Below are 13,994 nucleotides of genomic sequence, written 5' to 3'. Positions count from 1 at the left end.
AAAAAAGAAACAGGTCAATCTTAGGGGAGATTGCAAAGTAAAATTTAATCTGTTGGGATCTTAGAAGCAATATATATACACTTCTATTTTGCATTAAACCCTAATGCTGCTTTTTAAAACTATATTAAATTGAACCAATATTTTATAATATAGATTATAGTCTGATCACTAAAGCAAATCAAACTAATATAAAAAAAAACTTTTTTCACTGGATTTCTTTGGCTAGAAAAAAAGATGTGTTGTTTAAAAAAGCCAGCTCCCCAAGCTTCTTCTGAAGCAGTCCATTCTCCCTGAGCACTGATTTGAGAAATGTATGTCAACTCAGACTTCCGATTGTGTTAACCAGACAAGTTTTTTCAGGGCTTCTTTCACATCCTTATTCCTCAGGCTATAAATCATGGGGTTCAACATGGGAAATAGCACAGTATAAAATGTTGATACCATTTTATCCCTCTCAAGGGAATAGCTGGAACTTGGGCGAGAGTAGACGTAGAGAATGGAGCCATAGTACAAGGTGACTGAGACCAGGTGGGAGGAGCAGGTGGAGAAGGCCTTCCGGCGACTCTGGGTGGAGCGGATCCTCAAGATGGCAGCGATGATAAACAGGTAGGAAGCAAGGATGAACACTGTGGGGGTGATGACATTGGAGGCCAGGAGGAAGTAGAGCACAGCCTGGTAGCTCTCTTTCACATCACAGGCCAACTTCACCAGTGGTGGGACATCACAGAAAAAGTCGTCGATGATATTGTCACCACAAAAATCCAGTGTGAATGTGTTGCTGGTGAGTATTATTGCATTGACAAAACCTCCAGTGTAGGAATATATAACCAAACAGATGCATAATCTCCTTGACATAACCTGAGCATAAAGCAGGGGGTTGGAAATGGCCGCATAGCGGTCATAAGCCATGGCGGCCAACAGGTAACACTCACTGTATGCCAGCCCAGCAGAGAAGAAGAACTGACACAAACAGCCAGCAAAGGAGATGCTTTTGTCTTCAGAGATGCAGGTCACCAGGATCTTTGGGGTGTAGACAGAGGAATACCAGAGATCCAGAAAAGAGAGATTCCCAATGAAGAAATACATGGGTGTGTGTAGCCGGGAGTCATTACAGATCAATACTATGAGGGTGGTATTTCCTACCACAGTCAGAGAGTACACACCAAGGAATACCACAAACAGGACCAACTGCATCACTGGGTCTGTTGTGAAGCCCACCAGGATGAACTCAGTCACCGTATGATTGCTTCTCTCCATGGTTTAAAGAGACCTCATCTACAAATGAAAGAGTGAAGAGTTTAATTCTCTCAACCCATACTTTGGGAGAGCAATCTCTGTGATAAGACTGTGAAATACAGTCAAGGCTATAAATCGTTAGGGCAAGGAAGATCAGAGCAGGAATCTTACCTGACTATGGCAGGCCATGGGAGTGTCAACATATTCATTTCAATGAAATGCATTTAATAATAGGAAAGCTTGAGTGTTCTTGGGGGCTTATTCATTTTTTAAGAAAATATTTCTTGTGCCCCAGGTGCCCTCTAGGCATTGGGATACAGCAGTGAGGACAATAAGGCTGACCCTTATTCTATGGAGGCTTTATTTAGAAGGGAGACTATATAATAAATAAATCAATACATGTCAAAATATTTTCAGTTAATATCAGAGATATTAAGAAAAGAAAAATAGATGGTAGGGTGAAAATGAACTGCGAGAAGAGCTAATTAAACTTAGACACTGAGAGGAAAAAGTTGTTTCTTATTTCCCAGCTATATATGGACAAGTTGTTCAAAGTCCACGAGAGATGGGAAAGTCCCTGTGGTTTAGAAGGTGGTGACATTTGAAAGGTGGCAAGATATGTCACCCCCAAATGTGCCTTTCTGGCATATTTTTCTCTTTCATTAGTGTAGCTTGTATCATTACTTTGTTTTTATTGCCAAATAATATTCCTTTCTATGGATACACCGTATTTTGTTTACCTATTCATCAATTGATATATGTTTTATTGTTTTTACTTTTTGCCAATTATGAACAGTGCTGTTACGAACATCCTTATACAAGTTTTGTATAGACATATGTTTTCATTTATCTTGGGTAGATACCTAGGAGTAGAATTGCTGAGTCACATGGTGCATCCATATTTAATATCCTGGGAATTACCAAACTGTCTTCCAAATGAATCCTGCCATTTTTCAATCACATCGGCAAAGTACGTGGGTTCCAATTTTTCCTCATCTGATACAAGTTATCATCTTTTTGATTTTAGCAATCCTATTGGGTGTGAAGTGGTATAATATTGTGGTTTTGATTTACATTTTCTTTTTTTTAAAGATTTATTTATTTATTTGAGGGGGGTAGGGAGGGTCAGAGGGAGAATGAGAGAGAGAATCTCAATCAGACTTCCTGGTGAGCATGGAGCTGAATGTGGGGCTTGCTTATATAGTCTGAGATCCTGACCTAAGCCAAAATCAGGAGCCAGATGCTTAGTTGACTCAGGCACCAGGCACTCCTTGATTTACATTTTCTTAATGACTAGTGATATTAAGTGTCTTTTCAAGTGCTTATTGACTATCTTCTTTGGAGAAATATATATCAAAATCTTTTGCTCATCATTTTATTAGTTTTTTTTGTCTTTTCATTGTTGAACTGTAACACTTCTTATATATTTTGGATACAAGTCTTTTATCAGATATATGATATGCAAATATATTCTCCCATTCTCTGTGTTTTTTACATTCTTGATGATCTCCTTTGATGTACAATAGTTTTTAAGCTAGATAAAGTCCAATTTATCTCTTTCTTCTTGCTTGCTCTTGGTGTCTTATTTAAGAAACCATTGCCTAACCCAAGTTCACAACAGTTTTCTCTGTTTTATCCAAGTGTTTGAGTTTTAGTTCTTACTAATGATGGTTAATGATCCATTTTGAATTAATTTTTGTATATGGTATGAGGTGGGGGTTCAATTTCATTCTTTTGAGTGTGAATATCTAGTCCCAACAGCATTTTGTTGGAAAGACTATATTATCCCCACTGAATTGTCTTGGCATCCTTGTCAAAAAATCAAGTCACCATTGTTTGTTTCTTATTGCCCTTGTAACAAATTACTTCACATGTAATGGCTTTAAACATCACAAATATATTATCTTACAGTTTTGTAGATTAGAAAGAAGTCCAACATGGGTCCAGCTGTGCTGAAATCAAGACGTTGGCAGGGCTGTGTTCCTTTCGGAAGCGCTAAGGGAGGATCCATTTCCTTACCTCTCCCAGCTTCTAGAGGCTGCCCACATTCCTTGGTTCATGGTCCCTCTTCTTCATCTTCAAAGTCAGCACCACTGTATCTCTGTAGCCACATCTTCCTTTGGCTCTCAACTCTTTTGCCTCTCTTTTCACCTTTAAGGACTCTTGTGATTATATTCAGCCTAGATGATAATCCAGGACAACCTATTTTTTAATTAATTAATTAATCACAAGATTTAATGTACATTGATTCCTAATATGTGGAACATATAAAGATTTTATACTGAATAAATGATATTCATTAAGCCAAAGGAAAAGGAAGAATTTATGTCAAGGTTTTTTTCCTTTTCTTTTTTTTAAACAGCATTATCTTGAAATACAAATGTGGATTCTCATCACTGAAAAATCTTTGAAGTTTTTTTTCTTTTTAGTTGCATTTCTTTTCTTTTTTGTCTCTACTCTCTACTGGTAAACACTGTCTAAATCCATCCATATGCAACCATTTCCACATCTTCATTCATGAAACAAATTGTGATCAGGTGCTCTTGTGAAATAGAGCATGACTTTATACATACAGAAACTTGTACATTACCCTCTTTTTTTTGTTTTGTTTTTGGTATTTTATCTGTTTTTGGAGGGGGGAAGATGTGGCCCTAGTGAAAAAATATATAAGATAAAAATAAAAAATTATTTAAATCTACCATTGCTTTATAGTTAACACATCATAAAAAAGAAACTAAAAATTTCGTACAAAAAAGAAAAGAAACAAAAAAAATTAGCGTATGTTTAATGTATAATTTCTATACCCATCACAGCCAATAGGCAGTAAACACTTTTTAACGATTATAGGAATTGTGAAGAACTGTCATTTGGAAGGTCAAACGATAAATAGCAGACATGATGGTAGTGGGGGGACTATCAGGACAATTTATTTTATAAGTGACTTTTTATTTTATTTTGAAGTAAACTCTGCCCCCAGTGTGGGGCTTGAACTCATGACCCTGAGATCAAGAGTTGCATGCTCTACTGACTGAGCCAGCCAGTACAATCTATTTTAAAGTCAGGTGATTAGCAACCTTAATTTCCACTTCCCACGTATTCTTTTTTTTATAATAATTTTTTTTATCATATTATGTTAGTCACCATACAGCACATCCCTAGTTTTTGATGTAAAGTTCCCATGTATTCTAACATCTTCATAGATTCCAGGGATTGGAACATGGGCATTTTTGGGAGATGTTACCCTACCTACCAAACTGTAAGTGTAAGGATTTATTTCTGGGTTCTCCATTCCATTCCACTGATCTTTATGTCCAACTTTATGCCAGTAGTTCACTGTCTTAATTACCGTAACCGTGTTAAGTTTTGAAATTGTCCTTTGGTCTTCTCTTTAAAATACTTCTTATCTTCCTTTAGCCTCCCCATATATTTTAGTTACTCTTGCATAGTTGCTTCTCTTTGTTCAACCTTGTATAAAAACATTTAGGTTTTGTCACTTCTCGAGGTCTTCATTTCCTTGTGAGGGCTCCCATGTCATGTAATATTTATGTTAAATAAATTTGTGTGCTTTTCTCCTGTCAATCTGTCTCCTGCCAATTTAATTCTCAAGCCCAGCCCAAAACCCTGGGGTAAAATGTTGTGTCTCCTACACAGTTTGCCTCCACAATCACAGAGAAAGCTCTCCCCTCAGTTATTGTGAAGAAGCCTTTGGCACATTTATCATAAGTCCCAGGGAGAGAAACACATTGAGAATCAGAGAGAAATTTCAGACTGGAAACCAATAAATTAATTCATCTGGTTATGTCAGGTAACCAAACATATGACATCATTGTAAGTCTTTTGGGTCTAAAAATCTGGGACTTAACATTTTTCTGCAGGTTTATGACTAGCCGTGTACAATGCTTAAAAAGACACTTATCCCAACTTAATATTGTTTGTAATAGTTCTCAATTTTATCACATTGAAAAACTTCCACTTTATAAATAAGCATTTAAAATGCTTTCTTTATAGTCCTAAAATGAAATTTATGGTTAATACAACCTACCTACAAACATATGTGTGTATATGTATATAAAATATCTGATTCTAATTGTAAAAGTGATAAAAAAGAGAAGTAACTCGCAATATAACGATTCCATGTTAATAATTATAGGATTTATTCTAAAATAATGTGAATATTAATATGTAAATCCTGCAATATTTGGTGTAATGGTTATACATGTATGTAGAATCATCACAAATGTATTAGTGATTCAAATAGCAAGAGCAGCATTTCCATCAGTGATCAGATTTTTCTGACAAGGTGAATAATTCTTGATAAAATTCCAAACAAAATAAATGATACTCTTCCCTCAATTTTGAATTCCTAGGTGAGTTAGTTTACAGTGTTGCAAAATATAGTGTTTATTGGTAACGTGGAGTAGATTTCAAACGCATAATTATGAAGATCTTTTTTCAGTGCACAAATGTCCATCAAGACACTGGCTGTGGAGGGTGGGACTGCCCCCTAGGTGCAAAACATTTTTCATCCTTGTCTACTGCTTATTAAATGGGCCCTTGATCTTCGTGGCAGTCAAAAATCCAACAGTACATCACGGAAATGTTCCTTAAGGGATGGTGTCCCTCTGTGAAGAAACCACACTACACAGGTTTGCATTTTACTTTGTAACTTACTCTATGGGTCCTCGGGGAATTATGTGAAAAAACAGAAAATACCTGAAGAATATCTCTGAGTGGTAAATTTCTACTTTTCATGGGCGTACAGGATCACTGGAGCCAAGCAGAGATAAGATCCCACTAGGATGTAAATTCCATGAGAGCAGGAATTTTTGTCTGTTTCATTATTATATGTCTAGTGCCTAGAATAATATCTGGCATATAACAGACACACAATAAATATTGAATGAATGAATGAATGAATGAATGGGGAGCCCTGAGTTGGAAAAAAACAAACCAATAGAAATGATTTTCTGGGCGGCTTCTAATTATGTCATTTTGCTCTTAAACCATCAGCAGAATTGTTTGATATCCCACATGCATTTTCTGGCACCAGTAATCCCTGCCTTGATCTTTGCAAACAGAAATAGGAAGAAACAAAGGAATCTGCCTATAGAAAAAGGCTCACCAAATATTTGTTTGCCTAAATGGAGTGAGTCTGTGAAGATGTTTTTTTCACATGAACAACAGATTTTCCGTCCTCCTATGTCATGATGGATAGGAAGCATGCCTTTCCAATCAGAGCTGAGTGCTCTAACCCAGAGATACCCAGGGTATCATGGAAAAAGCATTTGACTTGCAGGATATTAACAAGGGTTCAAGTTCTCCATCAATAGTCAATATTGTAAAGCCTCAATTTCTTCATATGTAAGGGATAACTTATCTCTCCATAGGGTTGCTTTAAAGAAGATAACTCAAGTATGACTAGGCACAGGGCCTCATACCTCATAACCACTCAGGTAACCTGTGGTTCTCAAATTCTGTGCCTATTAAGAATCACCTGGTCCAGCCCCAGAATTTCTAATTTAGCAAGCTGTGGGTGGGGCCCAGGAACTTGCTTACAGTAAGGTAGCCCAAGGGCTCGTAATGCAGATTGTCCATAGATCAAGTCTGACAAATGCTGAAATAAATATCATTTATATTCCTCTTTTTCTTTCTTTTATTTTTTTTTAAAGTAGGCTCCACACTCAGCGTGGAGACCAAAGCAGGGCCTTGAACTCATGACCCTGAGATCAAGATCTGAGCTGAGATCAAGAGTCGGGCACTTAACCAACAGAGCCACCAAGGCACCCCCTCAGTTACATTGTTCTTATTCTTTATCATAGAAGTGTGTCTGCCATTACAATGTTGTAAAAACTTGGGGAGTTAAAGATGTGTTGCCTAATGTTATGCAAGAGATGACCTATGAACAAATCTACGTTGACTGCTAATGCCAGGACAAAAAGCAGCAAAGCATACATTTCCTTGGGTAGAGACTGGCTTGAAGAATTGAGTTCTGTTTTGTTAATCCAACTGCAGTAACCTGGCGGTGCTTGCTAACCAGCCAACCTGTGATTCTTCCTAACGAAAGTTATACTTTTGTATGATAAACTAAATAGTGCATTTCCATCCCTAATTACTACAATATAAAGGTTTGTGTTGAGAGATAGGTCCTTTTGTCAGGAGCTCTTCTCAAAAATACCCTATGATGTATCCTTTTTTAAAACATGTCGAACAGAAAGAAATTTAACTTTTTTGGATGGCTTTGGCCTTTAATAATCTCTCGTAATCTCAGCTACTTCAGCCTCTGGCTCCAGCTGTTCTGTAGAAATTAACAAGGCTGTTTCTTTTCTAAGTGGTTCCTGACATTGCTTGTTTGTGCACTTAGTTGTTTCTTTCTTCCTTGTCTTTTTTTATAATATCAGTTGCCTTTTTTGATCTCTGATAGTAAGATACGCTCTTTCTTCTTGTGAACTCGACACTTTCAGAAACTGCAATAGGAAGATGGTGAGGATATTTCAAAGGAAACCCTTTCTTTAGCACTTATGATATCTTACTCCGTACATGACCTTTGTCCTTATGGTGAGGAACAAGTAAAAATTTCCATCTATGTCTAACATCTGGATCAGACAACTTACCTAAAATTCTCAGCAATGCCATCACCTCAACAGAATTCAAATCTGCTTGCCTCAGAAACTTTTATAGCAGTTTCTGGATCCCCAGAGTTGGAGATTCCTGCTACCCCTCAGGATTTCATAAACTCGGGAAATAACCAACCAGACAATTAAAGAGAATTGTGTGTTGACAAATGGGGTATCGTTTAACAATGGAGAATTCTTTTTTTGAGACTACAATTCCCTCGTGAGAATGTAATCAGTCATAATTTGCATTCTCATTTTCTCTTGACTCCTGTGGAAGCTAAACTAGACATATAGTGCACGTGTATTATGTATGTAAATATATTCCATCTACATATACCTGCATATTAAAGCACATTTGTTCAACAATAGGATATTTTCCTTAAATGTTGAATACCTTTCTTTTGTCCTTCCCAATCCATTCTCCACCCTCTGACCCTCCTCTTTGCTCCAGGATACTGAGCTATATTAACTGGATCAGCAGGATCCTTTGATCCTTTGCTCTCTGTCTACTTAATAGGTTTAACCGTGGTTGTCATCAGTGGGGAAGAGATTGAGGTCTGAGCGGTTTTCTCCAGTCTTCTTTCTTGCACAGATGCCACGGCTGGCTGTATCCCTGGACTTAGATCATAGCTCCTACTGCAAGATTCATTTCAAAGTTCTCCCTCCATTGCTCATGACCTCTGTGTCTTCATGCACCTTCAAAAATAAAAAAGGGGGGCCCCTGGGTGGCTCAGTTAAGTATCTGCCTTCGGCTCGTATCTCAGGGTCTTGGGATCAAGCCCCACATAGGGCTCCCTGCTCAGTGGGGAGTCTACTTCTCCTTTTCCCTCTCTTCTACCTCTCCCCCTCTCCCCTCCCCCTGCTCTGGCTCTCTCTATCTCAAATAAATAAAAAATCTTTAAAAAACTAGAAAAGGTTATAGCTCTCAGAAGTTCTTAGTTCTGAAGTTACTGCAATATTCCTTAGGCATTCTCTATACCACACACATTTCTTTGTAATAATCCCTTTTTAAATCCTCCCCAAACCAATCAGTTTAACTGGCTGTCTGTTACCAGATACTGATCCTAGAAGTAGTACCAGGAGATAATCCAAATGGGATTGGATTGTTCATATATTTGAAGGTTAGACATATAAAACCATCATGGTAGGAAATGGGACAATGGTAATCTACTGCATCCAGTAGCATCAAACTTATTGAAATGATCACAAGTGGCTTCATGGATGAAGGACAGGTCGATGGCAAGGCATTTTTTTTTCCCCTGTGGCACAGAGGCATGCAATAAATATAATGTGGTGATTTGGCTTCTGCTGCAGTTTAAATCTGGACTGTCTGACTTAAACAAACAGGCAGCCAGAAAGCCATATTGCAGTGAATACTCTCTGAGACAAGATGGAAAGAATTATACAGTATGCCATAGCTGGGGGGTAACCAAGTATTTTGTTCAGATGTTTGTGTCAATGTCTCATGGATTAGGTGGTTTTTCTTTTTTCTTTCTTTTTTCTTTTCTTTTTTTTTTTTTTACATATTTTATTTATTTATTTGACAGGGAGAGAGAGACAGCCAGCGAGAGCGGGAACACAAGCAGGGGGAATTGGAGAGGAAGAAGCAGGCTCCCAGCGGAGGAGGGAGCCCAGTGTGGGTCTCGATCCCAGGACCCTGGGATCACACCCTGAGCCGAAGGCAGATGCTTAATGACTGAGCCACCCAGGCACCCCTGGGTTAGGTGGTTCTTAAGGAGTGAGGTAGATGGGAAACCAAGCAAGATGATTTTTGTCTTGTAAAGGAAAGCATTTTATTTTTACTTGGATAAACACTAGCCCAGGATGTTCTACTAGGGCAGTATGACCTCTTATATAATTCTCTGAATTAAGCTAGTGTACAGCCATTGAAAACATAGACTTATGGCAATGCAAGGTCCGTTTGAGGAGGGACCTTGAAACTTAGCCAAGGTATACACTGTATGTCTTCCTCCAAGCCTTCTTATGGATGGCTTGTTGCCGTTGATGAGGGTAATTCCATGTTAGGAAAATGGAAGTACCCAGATCTTCTGTGGGTTATTAGATACTGGTTCTGAACTGACACTAATCTACAGAGATGGAAAACACTAGAGGTATATACTTGCCAGTGAGGGTAATGGAAACAATGTAAAAGATAATTTTGGCCTGAATGATCTTTCAGTAGGTCCAATGGGACCAGGTATATAGTCAATCATTATTTACCCAGACCCAGATATAATATTGTTATAGATGTGTAGGCAGATACACAGATTGGAACAAGACCCTCATTTTAGTTCTGTCTCTCACCTTTGGAATGAGGGTTAATAGGTTCAAGGTTCAGGTAGAAGTAGAAATTGCTCTGCTAAGGCAGTGAACAAAATCTCAACCTGAGGGGAAGTGCAGAGATTAGCGTTTTCATCAAAGACTTGGAAGATACAAGGGTGGAGATCCCAATTTATCAACCTTTAAGTCATTCTTTTGGGGGGAAAGGGATTGAGGATTTGCAAGGTGGATGTCATGAAAAACATGTTTTACAGTTAGATCAGAGAAAGGATGCAGGAATAGTAACTTTTATCTTGAGAAATAAAATGGAAGGAGTCAGTTTGTGTTGAAAACAGTTTTTATCCTAAAAATCTGTACTGTTGAACAGGCTCACCCTGGCATGAAGCAGTTGTAGCCTTTGAGGAATAAAGAAGTGTGTTTTGAGGTCACTGAGTTTGTGGAGGAGGCTGATAGACTGTTATATATTATATTTCTGAAAAGTCATAGACTTTGTCTAGGATATTTTCGTTTTCACACATATGTGCACAATTCTATCCACACATGCATATACTGAGAGGCTGACACTAATTAGGTGGTTGAAGTGACATGCTCTGTGAATGTCAGTCAACCTCTTTCTCCACACACAGCCTCTTTCTTCTCTTTCTCCTGTCCACGCTCAACAGGCCCTTGTACAAATGGCTGGAGCAGCTGAAATGGGCTCAACAACATGGTTTTCTTCACCATGACTAATTTCACTATTTCCACTGTTAGGCATCCCAAATGCCAACAATAGAGACACAACTGTGCCTCTGATATGCTATCATTTTCTAGAAGGATTGGTGAACCACTTGGGTAGCAGGGTGATTAGATTACACACTTTTTACTAATCTAAAATTACAGAGCTAATGACTCTCTTTCCAGGAATAACCACATTTTGGGAGATTTATTTGATTTACATATCCATTTGCCTACCAGTCTGTCTTGCCAGCACCTGCAGATGTAGACATACATCATGCCTTTTTCATGAACATGGTATCCCACCAAACATCACCTCTACCAAGAAATACATGAGGTGGCAAAGGAATAGTAACTAGCTCCTCCAAACCACAGAAATAATTGGTTTTACTTTTTGCCCTATCATTCAGAAGTGATTGGCCTGATCAAATCATGGAAGGGCTTTATGAAAGCTCAGTCATGGTTTTTGAGGTGTCCTCTAAGTAGGCTGCATGCTTGAAAACAGCAGCCAATGCAAGGCTCCATTTCTCTTAGGTGAAATGTACATGTCTATGAACCAAGAGGACGAGGTTGGCATGGAGCCTGTAGTGGCAGGAAAGTGAGCTTTCAAAGCTCCAAGTACAGGGAGTATAATTGTGCAAAGGTCCTAGCTGCTGATTTTTGAAATACATTTCCCCATTTGTGTCACAGTCATGCTTCCCACAGACTGCTCCCAGCTAATGACTGAGCACAGCAGGGATACCAAGGCAGGACCATGCTTCTTAGGCACTGGATTGGTGGCTAATTTTAGCTCAAGTACCTACCTTGCGGAACCTACCAGAAACTGAACAACGGTGCAGGATGCTTTTGCCCATCCTTCCTTCCCTCTCTTCTTCACGTGTGCTCAGACTTGCCTCATGATTTAGTGGCACTTCTTGCTTCTTCTGGCTCCCTCTCCATTTTCTCTTACACAGACACAACTGTTTCCCCTAATAAAATCCTTGCACTTTTAATTCCACCGTAGTGTCTTCTTCTTGGAGGACCCTGACTACTACAGCCTCTTTTACTATTACATCAAACATCACGAGAACATAATTTCCCTACCCATAAACTTATACTCAGCTTATTTGGAGTCAATGTGCACAAGGGTGGAATGTTCCAAATGAAAACCCCCAATGCTCTGATTAATTGGGATCTGGGCCGTACTCTCTCTCTGTTGGGCTCCTCATGCATTGATCGAACAGGGGTCACTCCTGTGGGTGGGGTGATTGACCTCAATCACCAGGGAGAAATTAGTCAGTGCTACAAAATGAGATCAAGAAGAATTATGTTTGGAACCCAGGGGATTGAGCACTATACTTCATAGTATCCCTTTGGCCTATTCTTTGAAAGGGAAAGTACTGCAACCAAATAAAAACAAGATGATCAAAGACTCAGACCTAATACTAAGAAAATACGGACTCCTTACCGGGTAATTCTGATCTGAGGTGTTGAGAAAAAATGAATGATCCAGAGTTACCCAAGAAGCAGACAGAGGGTGGACATTTAAAAAATGTTTAATTTAGTAAAACTTAAATATACAAATAGTACAACTTAGAAAAAAACTTTCTTTCAAACTTCAATCTTCATTTGTGATTTGAGCCGTTCAATTCCCTTAGGACTTTATAATGTAATGAATTACAAGTTAATCAGGGAGATTCTGTTCAATGCTGCACAACAAACCTGGAAGTGAAGGAAGTGTTCCCAACTGTGATTAAAAAACTTACTGCCAATCTCACAACTTAAATGTATTCTAAACGTTTTCTAAAACATCAGTGCCACAAGTTTAATTACATTTGTGTTATGTACTTACTTATTTTTACATCTTCTAAGATTATTCTTAGCTATACTTTATCTTCTTACTAAGGTCTTAGTAAGTTATTTAGACTTGACTCTGAAGTTGAGATAACTTTTCCATACACAACGTAATATGCCTCCATACTTTGGACAATGAAAGTTACAGTATCTGGGTAGACATTCATAATTATTTGGACTAGGATTTGATTGCTCTTCCTAAAAGAATTGAAATAGCAGTTTCCAATAAGTAGTTTGAGCATCTCTATTGTGGTAAAAATCAGTATTTATGATATTAGGATGTCTTAAGAAGGTTATTACACCAGTGTTACTTTTTGTAACTGATGTTTCCCTCTGGCATGATCTATTTTATATTTTCACTTAAGCAACATTAAACATATGATTTTCTGCCAATGTGGAACACCAATTAGATCTGTTCATATTACTTAAAAATAGTATGTTTTATTGGAATTTTACTATTATTCGTGGGAAATACAGATCTTTTAGAAAACGGGAGTCTGAGTTGGCATGAATAGAACCTTTTTAGAAGATTGTTTAAATCAAATATTTTGGAGTTCCACTGTTGTGTTCTGTCTCTATTGGGGTACTATGTTTTACAACTAATACTGATTACATATCTTCAATTTACTTTATGGTTTAATGTGTATTATTGCTGGTGTTGATGAATCTTTCCCACTCTGCGTGGAGCTCCTACATTTGGGAGACTACTTGCCTGAATTTCACTTTCTTGTCATGTTTGTTTGTTAGTTTACTATTGCTTTTACCAGTAAAACATATTCATGTTTTATTGATATAAATTATATTTTCATTGCCTCACTTTTAAAAATCAAAACTAAATGCAACTCCTCATACTTACACTTTTGTTGTATCACCACCTGTGTGTATCACCTATACGGATTTTCCTCTTTTGAGGAATGGGTAGTCATAGACTTTAATGTCTCAAGTTGCTTCATCTCTGTAGTTATTATTCTTTATCCTAACAATTGTGTTTTGATGCTCAGATTGTCAGAATTTGGATGTAGAAGACCTTGCAAGTTCACCCTTGTAAAATAAAGGAGGAACTCGGGGAGTTACAGTGATTTTCAAAAATCATATCTAAGGAAACCTGACTCCTTTTTCCTTAACTGGGGACATATGTAAGAAAAAGAGATTGGAGAGAGCATGCGTGCCCAGTCTAGTTGTACCAAGTTCTTTCATGGGTTACTGTGGGTCTTTGTGATAATGCTTCTGGGGACAAAAAGTGTCTATAAATATGCTTTAAGATACTGTTAAGGGAATAGGAAATGATAATTTCAAAAAATTATTTTAATAAGAACA

General features: G+C 37.9%; 1 protein-coding gene across 1 annotated transcript; it reads right to left on the bottom strand.

Moving 5' to 3' along the window:
- Positions 1 to 321: 321 nt before the first annotated feature.
- LOC103666239 (olfactory receptor 1013-like) lies at positions 322 to 1,257 on the bottom strand. Its single transcript, XM_008694256.1, has one exon. It carries the CDS (start codon positions 1,255 to 1,257, stop codon positions 322 to 324), a length of 936 nt encoding a protein of 311 aa, XP_008692478.1.
- Positions 1,258 to 13,994: the final 12,737 nt, after the last annotated feature.

Source organism: Ursus maritimus, unplaced genomic scaffold (genome assembly GCF_017311325.1).
Source record: "Ursus maritimus isolate PB19 unplaced genomic scaffold, ASM1731132v1 scaffold_23, whole genome shotgun sequence".
Lineage (NCBI taxonomy): Eukaryota > Metazoa > Chordata > Mammalia > Carnivora > Ursidae > Ursus > Ursus maritimus.
The sequence above is the reverse complement of the archived record's forward strand: the minus strand, read 5'-3'. Positions and strand labels throughout refer to the sequence as shown.